Source organism: Alosa pseudoharengus, unplaced genomic scaffold (genome assembly GCF_046254945.1).
Source record: "Alosa pseudoharengus isolate Yale_2024_CS ecotype anadromous, Long Island Sound unplaced genomic scaffold, YU_APseudo_1.1 YU_APseudo_1.1_scf_8, whole genome shotgun sequence".
Classification (NCBI taxonomy): Eukaryota; Metazoa; Chordata; class Actinopteri; order Clupeiformes; family Clupeidae; genus Alosa; species Alosa pseudoharengus.
In genome coordinates, this window is record NW_027468870.1 from 36903567 (window position 1) to 36922139 (window position 18573).

Here is an 18573-nt window from a genome sequence, read left to right on the forward strand (position 1 = left end):
TTAGAAATTATGTTTCTTTCTTGATAGAAGGTAACTTTTAAACTCTTTCTTTTAAATCCTGGCCGAATTTCATAAACAGTGTTAAGAACGGGCCTTGTTGATTCTTGCTCTGCTGTTATGTGACAAAAGAAACTGTTCTGCGTTTTTGTATGCAGTTTTACCATGTAGTCCAAAGCTGAATTTCAGACTGTTGTTGGGTTCATTACAGCATTGTTTCATTTCAGCACACGAATAGCCCTTCCAGTGGAAATGAGGAGTAAAACTATAGTTAACTGTAGAGTTTAACAGATGTGCCTGATTCTTCCGTTTCTCAACTTCATGTATTTGAGAATACAGTAGAGTCATTAACTGAATGAAGGGCCTGTTCATAGCATGCATTGATTACTATTTTCTTTTTTTTTGTAAATGGAGCACATCCCACCATTTTATTGTAAGTACAGAAAGCTTGTGTATATTCCTGAGCTGTTGATGGTGAAGGGAATGGTCTATGTGAAAAAAAAAGAATATCTGGTGGCTAAGACAGATTTTTATAAATGGTCTTTGTCAGCAGTTTTATTGTGATAGAAAACAAAGTATATATTGACAGTGGAAAATAAAATTTTTAGACAAAAGAAAAACAGATCTGATGTGTCCCATCATTTCTTCATACTCTGTAAGATTTTGTCCACCAGTTTGCTGATCTCTCGGTGCCGTGTGACTGCCCGACCCATGCAGTCTTGAAGTTTCTCCCCAGAGAGTGTAGTACCGCCTGTAATGGAGAGAATAGAAACTCTTAACCTTGATTGCACTTGTAACATCATTTGTTGTAATATATTTTTTTGCCATCATTATATAGCTTAGAAAAGCAATTTTACACAAGTTGAACACCTACAAACTACAGCACAACGAGTACACAGCTAATGGTAAAAATACAGAAGCTGCAATGTGAAAAGAAATACTAACCATTCTTATAAGAGGTGTTCATACCTGGTTTGTGTGCAGTACACAGGCGGCCCTCTTCGTCTATGACCAAAGTCATGACTGCAGTAGCTAAGCTCTCCTCATCTGCCGTGGGATCAACGATGATGATCGTGCTAAAAAAAGGAACAAGGTTTGTGGGTTGCTCTATGACTCATGTCCCACCTACCATGTTACATTTTGTAGATTGACAAATAGATTGGCCCTACATCTGAGGTCCATCATCGCCACAATAGTAAAACATTCACATACAAAATCATAAATATGACAACATTTCTATAGAATTTTGTGTGTGCATAACTTTCTCAAAAGAAAAAGACAGGCTTACTTGTCAAATACAGCAAATGAAGACCCAACAGGTTGTCTATTTATATTAATGGGGCATTTCTCTAAGAGATCCACTTCAGGTAGGTCTGTTTCTTTGTTTATTGTGACCTTTGGGAGTAGTGCTGAAAATTAATTGACAAATCAGTTGTACAGACTTAGGTAGAATGTATTCTTTGTTATATATGTTTCGACCATAGACTGTATGGTTTCGACTATTTGGCATGGAAAATAACTTACTGTTCTTAAGGGCAGCAAGCAGTGCAACAATGCAGCTATCCAGTAAGTTTCCATCATAATCCAAACACATTATATCACAGTACAGAACCCAGCAAAGCTGTGAACCCAGTAAAGTGTAATGTTAGTCTTCATCAACTTTTCAAAACTCAAATACTATTTAAAAATGATTCAGCTCTACCTTTTCCTTTTCAATACACAAGTCTTCTTTCCGGATAATCTCTGAACTGAACAAGAGAGGATTGTTACTAAAACTGAGTGAAACAGCAAACCACAGCAGTTAGTGGGGGTGAGACCATCACATACCTTTCTATTATGTCAGCGATAAACTGGCTAGCAGCCTGAGCTTGCTCTTCAGGTGGACCAGACCGGACCTTTGACATGCAAAGTGGGGGTATGTCCACATTGGGCACTAAAACATGAAAACAAATGGCAGAAAATATCTATGAGAAAACACTGAGTGGTAACACAAAATTAGTAATGCCAATCAGTACTCATAGACAACTTACCTATGTAGCCCTTATCTGGTGTATCAGATGGAGGAAGGGCCAGTTCCTACACAAAATAAATCAGAAGTGCATGTTTTTTTTTATGTGTTTGTGGGTGGTGTAGAACATATTGATTTGAAATGAATTAGAGGATTACCGCTTTTATGCCACACATCACAGTTGTGTTTCCAATCTTAACCAAGGCAGAACCTTCAGCTGTTGATATGGGACCTGGAGAGAGAGGGTATTTGAAGCCGAATATGCCACTTTTAAACCACACACAAACCTGACACGAGTATATACAAACACCAAGCATGGCATGGCATACCTATATTTAACGTTGTTGTCCTGAACTCATCAAGTTCCCGTCCATCAGGACGACAGTTTTCTTTCTACGAGAGAACATGCTTTGACGTCAACCAGCATCACTTTTTGTCAACCAGCACAAACGCGTACTACAGCACAAATGTTCACACGTGTCTGAGGAACTTACCAAGAAACTCTTGTGATATTCCAACGGGTCTGCAGTCCTGAACACAATTAAGAAATGGAACCAAATTACTAATCTATGCATTATTCTTTACTGAAAAAGTGATCACTGATCACACATTATTTAGCTATCGTTAGCTGACAGCTAAGTGACCAAACGGAAGGCTTAAATTAAGATGCTTTATTGCATGGCACTGTTTCTTGAATTTAATTCTGCTTCTCTCATAGTCATTCTCCCCTTTAATACGATAACAAACATTAAAGCTTAGCTTTTCACATTGACTTAAAAACATCTATTTAGTGTGAGGTGTAACACCTACTTGAATCCTTCCGCCATGATGTTTTGATTTACCACGTGAGTGCACGTTGATTCTGGCGTCTGCAGATTCGACACGTACAGTCGGATTATGTGTGTGGTGTAAACGCTGGCTTTTACTATGTTCTAACCTATGGTAATGAAAAAAAATAAAACAAAATAAGCGAAATAAAAATTGAAATTGAAATTACGAAACATTGCTGATTTTTTAACTATCCTGATATAATCAGTAACAGCATGTTGCATAACCAACGTTGTATTTGACCGAAGTAGATATAATTTATCATGATTCATTTTACCAGACCTCTCTACATTAAGCCGGTACATTTGTGTATATTGTAGTGTAGGTAAATCTCCAAGCACTAGTGGTCGCAGTTCCCCTTGTGCTACAAAGTTTCCATCGTGCTCACCCTCTTGGCTGATAGCGATGATGTGGTTTGTCATGACATGATGGACTTCCGCATAGGTGTTTCTCTGTGAATGGAATGGAAGTGACTGCATAGCTGGCTTTCTCAAGTTTAACGTGAGCTTTTTAGAGATTCGCAGAGGTGGGAATAACCAACTATCAATTAGCTGGTAGTTTTTGTAGATATTTTAGTTTTTCAGCCTGTGTCGCCAATGAGTGTTTTTGAACCACTGAAAAAAACTTGCTAGCAGAAAGTGACTAGCCTATCTAGTCACTCGCTATTAGTTGATCAGTTGAATCTAGGTTGCTAGATTGCTGCCAATATTCACCACGGGTGTCTTTTTGGAATGGAGAATGGATTTTTGTCTTTGTGAATTAGTTCAATGTCTGGTTTCGTTGGCAGCGCTTGTTTTACTGTTGGTAAGTGTTTCTACTCTGATTAGTAGGCTACCTCCCCTCAGCCAGATTAAACATTTGTCTTACTTTTAACCACAAAATGTTGTCTCTTGGAAACATATTGTACTAAATCATGAAGTAAACTTTAAGTTGGTTTATATGGGTTAAACAATGTGTGAGTAGACTATTTCAAGGAAACTCAAGGAATAGAAATGAATCATTGGGAAGTATCAGAACTCTCCAACAGTGCATGTCAGAGGTCATCCTCAGTGTAAACAATGTACTGTCTTGCTTCATTTGAACTACAGGTTGTAGTTATAGCGCACGTCAGTGCCTCTGGGATGGTTGATTTAGGTCGTCATGAGAAGGAGAAATATTTCCTCACTGCCCAGGGGAAGGAGGAGAGCTTCCCCAGCCTGTTTGACCCTCATTCACTGGAGCTGTCAATAGTAGTACCCTCTTACAATGAGGAACAAAGATGTAAGTTACCTTACTCGGTGTAAGTTACCTTAGGTGTGACAAAACCTTGTTCATCATATTATGGTTCATCATTATGGATCATTCATTCATTCATTCATGGCACTGTTTGTGCAACCTGTTTGGTTGGTTTCAATATAAGCTTCTGTAAGCCCTTTGTAGTGCTGGTAGCAACTGTTGTTTTAGCATAACTGTAAAATGATGAAAATTCTCAGAGACAGTTCTCATGAATCAAAATACTATATTTTTAATCTCTTCTGTAGGGAATATATCTGCAGCATATTTTTTTTATTGGTTATAATCAGTGCCGGACATTACTTGAGTACATTTACTCAATTACTGTACTTAAGTCGCTTTTTTATGTATCTGTACTTTACTTGAGTATTTCAATTTTGTTAAACTTTTTACTTTTACTCCAGTAAATTTCTAGGCCAAATATCTTACTTTTTACTCGACTACATTTTGTGACCGCTGAAGTACAGCTGAAGTTCCTTTTGGAAAAAAGACTGTCCAAATACATGTGTACTTACAACATGTGTTGTATTTTCTATTAAGTGAGCTAGGCTTTAAATAATGGTGTTGCCTAACCTATGTTATTGTTATATCCACAATTTACTGTACCTTGTTGACCCCTTGATCATAACTAGCCTCATGACGCCATCGAGCAAATGCTGAATGCTGATAGACAATAATAGACAATGATAGATAGACAATGATAGACAATCTGACACTATCAAACACAAAAGGGAACGTCTTGATTTGGTCCGAAAGTGTAAAGCATTCAACAAAGCAAAAAGTGGTTACTTGGAAGTATCTAAGATAAGATATCACATTAGTTTGTTTTAGTTATTTTTACATACAACAATTATTAGTTGAATTTGTCCTTGAATGAAGGAGAAAGGCTCTGCCTATGTCTGTGCCGAATAATTTCAACAAAAGTAAATGCAACTGTTAGTTATACATTTCAGGACTTTTACTTTCGATACTTAAGTACATTTGAAGGCAAGTACTTTTGTACTTTCACTCAAGTGGAAATGTAAAAGGAGGACTTCTACTTTTACTTGAGTAACATTTGACCATGTGTATCTCTACTTTCACTCAAGTACAGGATTTGTGTACTTTCGTCCACCACTGGTTATAATTCTTATACCTTCTTGTATAAGATGTTTTCTCATCTTCGCATATATAGCCAACCAAATGTAGGTTATTTTAATGTTATCTTTTTCACTTGTATATTTGCCCGTGCTCCTTTTTGTAGTGCCTGTGATGATGGAGGAGACTATGGAGTACTTGGAGAAAAGACAGGTGTGTATACTGACTCTCTTAAAGGTGCAGTCAGGGATTACGCAGGAAGTGGTGTTTGTTTATGTTTATATTGAAATTTATTAGCAGACGCTTTTGTGCAGAAAATGTTATATTTTAATCAAGGACCAAACGAAACGCAGCAGAGAGGTAGCTCACCCCTACCTTGAGTATTCCCAGAGAAATTAAATGCAGGGTTTCATTTTTGTTTGGGGGACAGGCTGCCCCCACTTTTTGTTTCCAGTTTTCGGAGCCTGGGCTGCCTACAGAGACCGGTTTCTTTTACAGTGTACTCACGGAATGGGCAGCTTTAGTGGTCATGAGGAGATGATTGCTGAATGTGACAAAAAATGTTATGGTTTTAAATTGCGTAAAATCCCTGACTGCACCTTGACAGCAGTGCACAAGAGGATCACTTGTATAGTCTTTCTAATCATAATTAGGCTATGAACAACCAAGACCTTGCTGTTTATATGTAAGCAGATCTTGTGTGAATTTGAGAAGAATCTGCCCTTGGGGGAACTTAGGAAGAAACATGTTATGCATCTTCCCAACTTTAGGGGGCAGTAATGCACAGAAAACAAGTGGCATGTAGTTCATTTTCATTTTCCATGTGTCTTTGCAGAAGCAGAAGCCTTCCTTTTCTTATGAAGTCATTATTGTTGATGATGGCAGCAAAGACAAGACATCCGAGGTACAAGATTGCATTCTGTTATTCAGTATTGATGGGAAATGTTGAAAAACAGTGTTCACAGATAGTAGATTCAGGAGTCAATTGCCTTTTATGTGGGTAGTATCCATGTTTTAGTTAAATATATGGGTCATTCCCTGTCAAATCAGACAGAATCCAAAAAACACCGTTGCTGAACCATCTCAGACTTTGCTCAAAGTTTGTCTACCTAATATTTACGTCCCAAAACTAAGACCTGTACAATATTTTTGTTAATTCATTTTTGTATAATTTTGACACTCCCTTATAAATCCCTTATCTTGGAGGCCATGTTTGGGCACATATATCTTAAAAAGTATTATTCCTAGCCTGTCCAGACTTAGTAGGATGGCAGACAAACAGGTTCTCAGTATGACTGGACCATTAAACGTGTGTACAGCGTCCATTAGTTTTATATAAGGCCCTAGATTTGGAACAAAGTGCAAAACTGGTGGTATTGAGGGTCTTGTAAACTATTTTTTTGTACCAACATGGCATCAATCAGTATTTTGTTAGCAAACACAATACTTAATTAATGTTGAGGCAATATGTGAGGCCTTCACAACAAATGCACATTAATATATAAAATGAGATGTGGTTGCATTTTGGTAAATTTCATAGAACTAAAATGGTATGTGGTATAGCTAGTAGGATCATGAAAGTCAATGTGGGAATAGCTCAAGTTATAGTCATTTTGTGTATAAAGTGCCAATGATGTACCATGTTTAAGTCATAGATAAAAACACTTACCGGTACTTGGTACGGTGCAGCAACAGTCTTATCTGATTTGACACAGAATATCCCATATCTTAATTATCAAAGGATGCACACTTTACGAGGCACTTCAAATCTCAGCAAGTAAAATCAGTGGTGTTGTCATTCATTATTGCTAGAGTGTATGTAAAAATGGCATTGCCTTTAATGGGAACTGTCTATTAACCATGACTAAGAGAAATTCATTTATTCAAATTCATGACTTTCATTGTTTAATTCAAATACTCATTATTTTTAAGGTTGCCTTAGGTTACACAGAGAAGTATGGCGCAGACAAAGTGAGAGTCTTAACTCTGGTGAAGAACCGTGGCAAGGGTGGAGCAGTCAGAATGGTAATCTAGCTCCATACTTTCTATATGTTTACTTCTGTAGAATATTATAGCACACTACCTTATGATTGTTGTTATAATGATGGTATTTTTACACATCAAACATCTTGACAGTCACATACACCCTCCTTTGCTGTGTAAGAATGGACCATTCTAGAAGGTCAGAGACATAAATACAGACATGGCTCATGTCATACTTGTCACAACAGTTGACTTGTTGTATTAAAACAAATGTCATTGAGCTTACAAGGAGTGAGGAAACCCAAAGGTTCTTGCTGTGAAGTAACTCCGAGCCGTGTTTACGATGTTCTGTCTCCTAGGGAACTCTTAGCTCCCGTGGCAAACTTATCCTCATGGCCGACGCCGATGGGGCCACCAAATTTGAAGACCTTGAGAAGGTGGAAGCAGGCTTACAGGACCTCAGTCCCAAGCCTGTATGTGTGCTAAACCCATTAAGTAACCATTTAAAGACTATATGCTGAGAAGAATTTTAAAGAATTTATAGAAAGACTACACTTTAGAGGATTTAAGCCTCGGATATAATGTGAGATATGGTTCCTCCAGTTATTTCTGTGTGCTATCCTGCCACTGTGACCGTGCTCTTCCTTGTTTTAACATGCTGATGTTTATTGCAGGATAATATGGCCATAGCCTGTGGATCCAGAGCCCACTTAGAGGAGAAGTCGGTTGCTCAGGTAAACACCACTTAACATTTCTCCAGCTCTGCTCATTTGCTTCCTCCCGCTGCATTGTTTGTAGCCTATTTGATCTGTAATACGGTCTGCTTTGTTCTGCCCTGTTGCAGCGGTCCATGTTCCGCACATTCCTGATGTATGGGTTCCACTTCCTGGTCTGGTTCTTCTGTGTGAGGGGGATCAGGGACACACAGTGTGGTTTCAAGCTCTTCACACGAGAGGCAGCCTTGAAAACGTTCTGCAGTCTGCACGTAGAACGCTGGTATGCCATCTCTGTTCATCACCATTTGCACATAACTCCTATACAAACTGATGTTATGAATAGTTAACATCATTATACATTTAAATGTTTAGTTGCAAGAAAACAAAAACTATGGAAAGCAACAATTTGCCAATTTTTGAGTTATGTTTGAAGGAGCAGCTAGTTTAGGTATCATCTTCAAACTCATTTTGATGGTATATGTGGCCGTGTGAGGAACACATGAATACACCTGTCATTCATGTCATCTCCAACAATAATACCAAAAGCTGACAGTCAACATGTTAGCAAGCTTTTACCAGTGTTACAGTTTTTCTCAGTCGCTTTGGTGCATTTCTGGAATCATAATGCACATTTGCACAACAGTTAGTACAATACTCAATTAGGCTTAGTGCAAACTGCACCGCATAGTGGATAACCTGCAAAAGCTTTAGTTTATGCCTCAAAAGCAAATGTATACCAAAAAAACGGTCAGTGCAATCAAAATGACTATTCATGATGTCATTGTTTATGTCTAGATAGTCAAACTGTTTTGTTTTGTTGTCCATATCACAGTTTACTCTTTAAGTATTTTCTAATGGGCAATGTGCAAGGCAGCACTATTTTCTATTTCAAAACTACAAAGTTATGTGTGGAGGGGGTTCATATCAAGACAATGGATATGTTTCAAAATTGTTTCTGTTGACAAGACATTGTGACAGTATAAAGTAAACAAAGGCTTTTACAGCAGTGTGCAAATTAAAAATGACCAATATACAGTAAAACACCCCTGGGTCAGAACTGTGCACCTACATCTTTCTATTCTATCCTATCCTGTCTGTCAGGTGACATATATTTATATATGCTAGACAGACTGTGAAAACTAGTTATGACATCTAGTTCAACACATGTAATGACACAAGCGATGAAATAAGGCCAATTTGTTTTCTGGGGTAGGACTATTCAGCAGGGAACCAGTAGTGCATTTTGAACAACATGACATTAGCCATTGAAAATGTAAAAAAAAACAGCAGACATTTGTACAAAATCAGTTGCATGGATATATGAAAGAATGGCTATTTTTTCAAAATGAGGAGAAAGTGCTACAGTGATGTGCACAAGTGATAAGATGATATGTAGTTTGAACAATCAGTTTTGAGAATTACTGTACCATTCTGTAAAAAACTGTAACTAGGCTGTTGGTTATTATGGTGGTGTAGTTAATCTCATTTAAGTATTTCCTACTGAAAGGCTTTGGAGATTAGAAATTTCTCTCCATGTTATTTAGTTATGTGTGGACTTTCTGTGATTCCTTTTAAAGGGCTTTTGATGTTGAACTTTTGTACATTGCCCAGTGCTTCAAAATACCAATAGCAGAGGTGGCTGTTAATTGGACAGAGATTGAAGGTGAGTTTGAAACGGGTTAACTTTTTTAAATGTATGCTGCTTCTATTTTGTCTGTAACTTTGCAAATTATGTTGGTCTGTTCAGGCACATTTTGAGAAAATATAGTTATGGTAAAGCAGATAATTAGAAGATTATTTTACTTTATTGTTGTGGAAACTTGAGTTAAAAAGAACTGAAGTTAAATTATCCTAAAAAGTATTGCTGTGCAAATGTCAGTCCAAAGGGGTATTCCAAGTATGTGATTCATAAGAAATGGCTCTACAGTTTTGTTATAACTTGTGGTTGTTTGTTGTCACTTATTCTGATTAAATTACAAAAGGTTTTCACGAAACCACACACTTGCAATACCCCCTGGTAATCATCTGCAGTGGGGTTTTTTTTTGTGTGTTTTATGTTCTGTGGTCAATTTCTTGTCAGGATCAAAATTGGTACCCTTCTGGAGTTGGCTGCAGATGGGCAGAGACCTCATCTTCATCAGACTGCGTTATATCACTGGTGCCTGGAGGCTTGAGTCTCCTAGAAAGACCCAGTAGAGCCCCTGCCCTTAATTCATGCTAATTCACAAGCAGATGTTTGTGAGTTGCACCAAGGTATCATGTTTGGTGGCATAGCCACAAATTACATGCACTGTATTTTCAGTCAGTGAACAGTTACTTTTTATGTGTCAAACACTGACACTGTAGAGCTTATGAGATCATAATTTTTGTATGTTTTTCCTTACTGTCTTTTTTGAAGGGTTAGAAATGTAGAATGTTTTGATTGGTGAAAGACCAAATGCAATCAGCCAAATAATAAACAATAAAAGCTGAAATGTGGAAAATGTTGGTCTTTCAATGTCTTCACCTTAAAGGTGCAGTCAGCGATCATATGTAATTTCAAGCCCATACAATTTTTTGTCACATTCAGTAAACAACATCTCGCAATCCGCTAGCTGCCCATCCCGTGAGTACACTGTCAAAAAAAAATGGTCTCTGCAGGCAGCTCAGGCTCAGAAAACTGAAATAAACAACAATGAAAAACATTATGGAGTTTTTCTTTATTGGGTATTCTGAGGGCAGGGGTGAGCTACCTTTCCGTTTTGTTTTGTTTGGTCCTTGATTAAAGTACAGTGTATGTTGTTTTGGACAAAAGTGTCTGCTAAGAAATTTAAATATATAAATATAAACCAACGTGGTCCTGCACAATGGCTGACTGCACCGACAACAATTGTATCCTTGCAATCCTTGTGAACTTAAATATTTTTCGCAGAATAGTAGAATAGAATATCTCAGTCATTTTCCATTTATATGCATATATATATATATATATATATATATATATATACATATATAGTGACCGTGATGCAACTTTTGGAATGCAAAGGGAAGTTCATCTCTTGAAGTACAGTTACAGTTCTTGAATCCAAATTAAATCTCCCTGTTAACTTCTATTAGACCAGTTTGAGGTCTGGCAAAGATTAAGGGCCTGTTAATGTAGATCACTTTGTGGACTGCTGCGTACCGTGGGGAGTACATCCTGTTTGCCCCGTCCTCCTCCTCTCCAGTCAGTCTGTCTGAGGAAGCTATCCCTCCACACCCCCTCCCTCTCCGTCTCTGGCCGGTTTGAAATTGCAGTTTGTGCACTTGTTTGTGTAACGTTAGACTGTTGGCATTCCATTCATCTGGGGGTTATTTTTGAAATGATGAAACCTAAAACTACACAGGTATATATATATATATATATATATATATATATATATATATATATATATATATAAATATATAGCCTACCTTCGATTACAAAGGTGGGTTAGTAGCCTATTATACCGCCACCGTGGAATCTTTTTTAGCCTACTTCCACTTTTGTGCGAACGAATCAACTAATAACTCTAATCCAACAATGAGATGACACGTCACATCACAAATGTTTGCCCACATTATTGTATTGTTAGGTCCCCTCGGTGTAGCTGTAAACTGTGAAAATGTCAAACTCCTAGACTTTCTGTCGCCATTCAGGCTTGCGTCATTAACTGGACCACTCTGCGCACATACAATCAAACTGTATCCCTCCGCAATGAACGGGACTAGAAATTAAGCGATCGATGATTTCTGGCTCGTCGCCAAAGCCAGTGACCGGGTCAAATTGAGTGTGGTTAAATGGGGAAAAGACCGTGAACTCCTTGCTGGTTGTCTAGCGCTGACATTACACCGAAGAAAGTTGCAGGTTTAGATAACTATCTATTATACACCTGATTTCCCCTTTTATCTTACCGCTGTTGAGAATAACCACGTCTTTAACATAGACTGTAAAAAATAGGTGTTTAACTGGCACCAATGTGTAGATCCGTCTATCGTAAATCGTTGTTTCCCCCCAGGCACCTGTAATAGGCAAACAAGTTTGTTGGTGGTGGTTGCATTGATGCGTTGTTGGGAATAGCCTAGTTTTTATAGTGTGCACACGTTTTTATTATAGACAGCTCAGCTCAAACAATTCAACTGAGCAGGTGTATTTTTTTACATTTAAAACTCGTGGCAGAAGGCGAATAATACCTTTTAACAGGCTAACGCTGCCTCTTTGTAAAGAAGTAGCTCAACCTGGCTATTTGTGTGTGGATATACTGAACAAGAATTGACGCACGCCTAACTATCACACCGCGTCTGCCATTCTGGGAACGTTCCAGCGCAGCGGATGAATTCCGCACAAAGGCGGAGAGGCTCCCGTCTGGCTGACGCCGGTTTATGCGACTGGAGCGTCTCCGTCTCCCTGCAAACATACGCGGTACACCTCTGGGCAGACATAGGGATTCTGAAAGTGAAGACTGTCAAGTTGGAGAAACGTGAGGTAAGAAATAAACTGACGTTTCCATTTCCTTTATTCATATCATGTTCTTTAGTTGGAGAAAGACGTGAAAATATATTTTTATTGTTAAGGTAATTTTAATGATTCTGGTACTGCAATACCCTGAGCTAGTAATATGACTTCATTTGTCTCGTTATGTAGGTGTCACGTGACTTATATCTTAACTTATTTTGCTACTTTTATTCCAAAACTTCAAGGACTGGGTTATCTTGTGGAAGCTTAAAGCGCGTGTGACTACAGCCTATATTGTCTGTCAATGAGATGCGCGCAGTCTCAGATAGCGTTGGGAATTATATAGCCTACCTGTATGGAGAAGTTATCTTATAGCATTTTACTTTGACGATGAGCATGAACAGTCTTAAAAACCTTTAGTAAACCTTAACAATGCAAGAGCTTGTTTCCAGGCAGCCTATGATACAGCATTAGGTGATTATGCCTATCTCGGCTCGTAGACTTGGTGACGCCAGTTTCATAAAGACGAAAACAGGAATGGAACAAAAGTATGTCGCACTGAACTTTAACGCCCTCCTCTTACCAACAGAATACATTGAGGCTACTGTCCTGCTGTTGTAGACTATAGCACAGGAACGTTTGGAAATAACGAAGATTTCATGAGTCATGCAACTCACGACTAAATAACTGTCACGTTTTGCTCAGCTGGTTTGGTTAACATTTATTTCAAAACGTTATTTAAGAGTATTTAAGGCATAGTCTTATGCAGGAGTTTAGATGCCATGAGTCCATGCGGTCATTGCTGGAGCTGCCCGTGTTTGTGGTTATATATATTTTTTAAAGGGAGAAAATAATCTGCCCAACATTGATTTATTTATCAAGTCACTGATGAATGACGGGCAGAATTTGAAGACACCATTTCTTTACTTGTTAAGGAGATGGCATGCAAATAGTTATGTGTTTTAAAAGCTGACAATATTGGAGACACTCAGAAAAGTAAGAATCTTGGCCTGGTCGTGTATATCTCCTGATGTGAAGAGTTATTTTGATGAAGGTCAAAACAAGTCATGCAAATCCAAAATGTCGGATCATGTTTTAATGGTAACTGATAAGTAATTAACTTTATCCTCAGTTTTGTGAAAAATATTTATGATTTTTTCCACCAGATATTTCCTGGAAAAAAAATATTCCCTGCTCTCATTCATCTCTCACCTGCTGTTTTGTGGATCCCTGGAACAGGCAACCTCTTTTGCTGCAGAGTTCAAACACTCCTCTGGCCTTCCTGCCATTTTGACTGTGTCCCCTGCGGACAGACTGCACAACCACAACCATGCACTCCACCACATCCATCACCTCACTTTTCTCCTTCACCAGCCCGGCTGTGAAGCGCCTCCTGGGCTGGAAGCAGGGCGACGAGGAGGAGAAGTGGGCCGAGAAGGCCGTGGACTCCCTGGTCAAGAAACTCAAGAAGAAGAAAGGGGCCATGGAGGAGCTGGAGAGAGCGCTGAGCTGCCCGGGCCAGCCCACGAAATGTGTGACCATTCCACGCTCGCTGGACGGAAGGCTTCAGGTGTCACACCGAAAGGGCCTCCCTCACGTCATCTATTGCCGCGTGTGGCGTTGGCCTGACTTGCAGTCTCATCACGAGCTGAAGGCCTTGGACTGCTGCGAGTTCCCCTTCGGCTCCAAGCAGAAGGACATCTGCATCAACCCATACCACTATCGACGTGTTGAAACACCAGGTAATATCACTACTCCATAGCCACTCTTGGACACCAAAAGATCTTTGAGATGCCTCATGTGTATACTGGAGGAATATGTCTGCCCACTCACTCCTGCCTTGATGTATAGAAAATGTGACCTATGGAATAGATATCCTTATTCTAAAATGTTGATGTTCACGAGTTACATTTGAAAGTAAAGCACAAAATATAGATACAAGAGATGTTGCATATGGAGGACATGTTGCTATGTTGTGTTCTGGTATTACTGGCATGAAGCTCTAAAGGCTAACTCCTTTAGGAAAAATATGGCTCTCAAAGGGAATGACACCAGCGCACCCCCCCCCCCCCCCCCCGACCAATGCCCTTTTTTGTCTTCTATGCCAGTGTTGCCACCAGTGCTCGTGCCTCGGCACAGCGAGTTCAACCCGCAGCATAGCTTACTGGCCAAGTTCCGCAACGCCTCCATTCACAACGAGCCCCTCATGCCCCAGAACGCCACTTACCCCGAGTCCTTCCCCACAATGCCGTGCAACTCCTTCTCCTCCCCCTCTGGGTCGCTCACACAGTCACCCAATGCCGCCAGCTACCCGGACTCTCCCAGCAGTGCCACCGACCCTGGGAGCCCCTACCACATCACTGGTAAGCCTCTCCTCCAAGTGTCCAAACTCTACATGTGGCAACAATTTAACATGATTAATATATATATTACTTAACCTCGTAGCACTGTAGTCTTAATTTGCTTGTCATTATGAACAGATCATTTATAAGAATGACATGTGAAGTTCATGGAGTCAAGTGCATGTGTGTAGCTGTGTCAGAAGCTTGGTGATGCTTATTTGTCATATTTTTGCAGCTGTTGATGCTAAAGTGATGTGACTACAGAGATTGACAGTTACTGTCATGCTGTCTTAAACTGATGATACACAAGCCAACTTTTTGAACAATGTTGCTGGGCAGTGTTCCTGAGTATTGCTGTTCTGGTACATTCCTTTTGATTTGGGCAACCTTTTTTGTCTGGAGAACTTTAGTCATCAGTAGGCAAATTGTCATGATCATCCAACCAGATCTCATGGAACCAGCTGTGTGGTTTCCTAACAAACATTTCTCATCACCTTTCCCAGAAACTTGTTTTGCCTCTCCTTTACATGTCCTTGTATGATGTGTCATTCCTTCACTAGGCCTCTTATTTTAAATATCTCTATACCACCCAAACAGCAGAGACTCCTCCTCCTCCCTACTCCATGATGGAGACTATCACTCCGGAGGATGTGAAGCCGGATGATAATCCCAACAAGCTCGTCTTCTCCGCCCCACACAGAGGTAGGACTCAGTTCTCCACTCTTTAGTTTTGCTCACAGAGCTGCAGCCGGTGATCCTGGTTCTGTACTTGCGTGATCCCTCACTTCCATGTACATGCTGGCAGACTCTTTGATGAATTGCTGATGTTAAATCTGAGGTTCTCTCTCAATTCCTAACATTTTAAGTGTGTCTGACGGCTGTTTCTACTATTCGGTGAGTGATGCTATGTCTGACCTGTGAACTCTGACCTCGCAGACATGCGGCCAGTGTGCTACGAGGAGCCTGAGTACTGGTGCTCTGTGGCCTACTACGAGCTGAACAACCGCGTGGGCGAGACCTTCCACGCCTCGTCCCGCAGCATCCTGGTGGACGGCTTCACCGACCCGTCCAATAACAAGAACCGCTTCTGCCTCGGCCTGCTCTCCAATGTCAACCGCAACTCCACGATAGAGCACACGCGCCGGCACATAGGCAAAGGTGTGTCTGCCCAAGTTGACCTTGTGAATGTTGTTTGGCTCTGTCTATTTTTGAGGGGAGGGTGGGGGCTACTTCAAAAAGAATAAATAAACTGACACAGATGGAAAATATTCTCGAACTCATTATCTGAGTCCTTGGATTGTAGAATATGCTTTTTTTTACCTCATTATTATTGCAAATAGGGTACAGAGAAAGGAAGGGGGAAGAGGAAAAAAAGAAATAGTTGTCTGTCACGCTTTGTGTGGCGCCAGTCCACACTGGCCTGTCGACGCCACATTTAAGGAGCCCTGTTAGACTGAGAAACTCCAGACTATCCAAATGTTGGCTTTTCTCGTGGTGTTAGATCTTGGCCCCTGTGCCAGGGCTGGGTAAAGATAAAACGTTGCCACGGGAGACGGCAGTGACAGTAAGAATCGCCCTCCCCGGGGCGAGGGGGGGGGCTTTGGCAGGAGGGAAGCCAAGTTTGCATTTCGTCCGCAAGCTTGAGCCCCTTTCTGTGGATCGAAGCCAGGAAGAGTGACATAAGCCAGACGGTCCGCGCTCACGGAGAATGGGTGCCATTAAGGTTTCCGCTTGGCAAGCGATGAAAAAGCAAAGTGAGGTTTGTAAATAATAAATTGATTAAAGACATCTACTAGATTTACCGTCTCATTTCCACTCTGCTACAGAGAGCTCGAGAAGGTCAGATGCATTTTTTTCCTGTTTTGCGGTTGTGGTCATAAATCTGTTCAAGCCACTTTGAAATATTAGGACCAGATTTATTTTTTTCTTTCAAACTTGTAAAACCTCAAAGCTTTACTTCAACATGATGGCATTTCAGCATTCCTGTTGACTAGCTGTGTTATCTGTTTTTTTCCTGATAGTGATTTATTTATTGAAAATGAATGTTTGAAATCTTCTGTAGCTTATATAATTGTTTTGTATGTCACTTAGATTTAAATAAAGTCCTGGCTCCTTAGTTATTCTTGGTTATTTTTAAGAGGCAAGACACGACTTTTCATCTGCCATTTCAATGTGATATATTGTTAGGGACTGTAAAAAGTTGTTTAGCATAATTATAAATGTATGTAGTTCCATTCTTTACATTCTGATTGTTCCTTTTGTTTTACCTGTAGGTGTCCATCTTTACTATGTGGGTGGAGAGGTGTATGCGGAATGCCTGAGTGACAGCAGCATCTTTGTGCAGAGTCGGAACTGCAACTACCAGCACGGTTTCCATGCAACAACTGTCTGTAAGATCCCCAGCGGCTGCAGCCTGAAGATCTTCAACAACCAGCTGTTTGCCCAGTTGCTCTCCCAGTCTGTCAACCACGGCTTTGAGGTAGTCTACGAACTGACCAAGATGTGCACCATCCGCATGAGCTTCGTCAAGGTAATGGAGACAAACATCAAACGTTGTGCCCTCAGTGATATCTGAAAGTGGTCACTGTTATACTGTTAGAGGTCATCTGATCTGAGAATTGGGCCGTGCATGCAGTTTTTGTTTCTTTGGGAGGAGTTCTGAAAGACATGCCAGTGTGTGCAGCTGTGCTTACTGGGCATGCTGTACTGATTTTTGGCTTGCTGCTGGAAGGCTCAACTGCCAAAACACTAATGGTCCTTACTATCTAATTACAGTGGCCTAAAATGTGATTTGTCAGACCTAACGTTCCAGTGTGCATGTGCTGGATATATATCTGTAGATATTCTTCAGCCAGTTATACTCGCGTAAACCACTGATTTATTACCATATTCAGTCAATCATATTAGTTTTGATTTGGCTGTTCAGTTATTGTTCCATGAGTCAACTGGATATCTCCTGTTATCTCCTAGGGTTGGGGTGCAGAGTACCACCGCCAGGATGTCACCAGCACCCCTTGCTGGATCGAAATCCACCTTCACGGACCTTTGCAGTGGTTAGACAAGGTCCTGACCCAGATGGGCTCCCCACACAATCCCATCTCCTCCGTGTCATGACAAGCAAAAGTGCAGGGGGGCTGAGAAGCCATCGGCATTGTGTTGTTTTATAGCAAGCACATTACCCTGTCTTGAGTGGAGCATGTAGTGTGGGTATTTGTGGTGGACACAATCAAGATATTTGAAGTATCATATTTCAGAACTGTATTGCTCTCTGAAACTGAAATACGGTTCCTCTCAAATACGGAAAAATGCACTAAATTTAGGTCTGTGACCACTTCACTGTCAAAGTCAATTCATTTTCATTTCAGTTACGTGAGACAACAAAAGTTAAACTGACTGATATTCCAAAACAGTTGTAGAGTAGCTTTTGAAAAGCTTTGTTTTATTTTTAAAGAATTTTTACTTCTGGCTTGAAATTCGCTGTATGTGCAATGCAGTCAATGAACACTCCAAGAGCCTGGAGACGGATGGGATCATTACATAGGTACTAAAACTCCTGGTATTTTGTTAGATGGTGCTTGTGTTGGTTACATTACTGAGCTGCAACCTGTGTAACATTTCATGTATTTGTTTTGTTGGATTGTTTTTAATATATAAAGTTCATTTCTTCAACGGAGTTTCTATCTTTTTGAAGCAAGTGTTTTGATCGTAAAAGTAATGTTTCTTTTTACCTGCTGCATTATATTGAAAAAAAGAGGACTGGCTGACTGCCTCAGCACCCCCCCTGTCAAGTCTGACTACTGAGCCAATGAAATTCTATCCACTCTCCCAGTAAGGTCAGCACTTAATAGGACAGACTGGAGCAGCTAGTCAGATACCAACACAATGCAGTCAATATAC

General features: G+C 40.1%; 3 protein-coding genes across 4 annotated transcripts; 2 read left to right on the plus strand and 1 right to left on the minus strand.

The window, feature by feature from the left end:
• Nucleotides 1-522: 522 nt before the first annotated feature.
• Nucleotides 523-2856, minus strand: exosc8 (exosome component 8). Its single transcript, XM_076273563.1, has 11 exons — nt 2816-2856; nt 2500-2536; nt 2335-2398; nt 2164-2237; nt 2028-2073; nt 1825-1930; nt 1700-1745; nt 1522-1618; nt 1286-1406; nt 967-1073; nt 523-748 (listed from the first exon to the last, which is right to left on the minus strand). The coding sequence occupies exons 1-11, from the start codon at nt 2830-2832 to the stop codon at nt 636-638; spliced, it is 828 nt and encodes a 275-aa protein (XP_076129678.1). The 5' UTR covers nt 2833-2856; the 3' UTR covers nt 523-635.
• A 401-nt stretch (nt 2857-3257) lies between these two features.
• alg5 (ALG5 dolichyl-phosphate beta-glucosyltransferase) lies at nt 3258-10565 on the plus strand. The gene is made up of 10 exons (XM_076273562.1): nt 3258-3637; nt 3922-4093; nt 5349-5395; nt 6018-6086; nt 7115-7207; nt 7525-7638; nt 7840-7899; nt 8010-8161; nt 9459-9544; nt 9962-10565. The coding sequence occupies exons 1-10, from the start codon at nt 3572-3574 to the stop codon at nt 10075-10077; spliced, it is 975 nt and encodes a 324-aa protein (XP_076129677.1). The 5' UTR covers nt 3258-3571; the 3' UTR covers nt 10078-10565.
• A 1589-nt stretch (nt 10566-12154) lies between these two features.
• smad9 (SMAD family member 9) lies at nt 12155-18345 on the plus strand. Of its 2 annotated transcripts, none has more exons than XM_076273554.1 (7): nt 12155-12364; nt 13574-14076; nt 14443-14697; nt 15274-15378; nt 15613-15834; nt 16950-17206; nt 17647-18345. In XM_076273554.1, exons 2-7 carry the CDS (start codon nt 13665-13667, stop codon nt 17788-17790), a joined length of 1395 nt encoding a protein of 464 aa, XP_076129669.1. In that variant the 5' UTR covers nt 12155-12364; nt 13574-13664; the 3' UTR covers nt 17791-18345. The 2 variants fall into 2 exon arrangements, with proteins under 2 accessions (XP_076129669.1, XP_076129668.1); XM_076273553.1 differs by having other exon boundaries at nt 12156-12364; nt 13501-14076.
• Nucleotides 18346-18573: the final 228 nt, after the last annotated feature.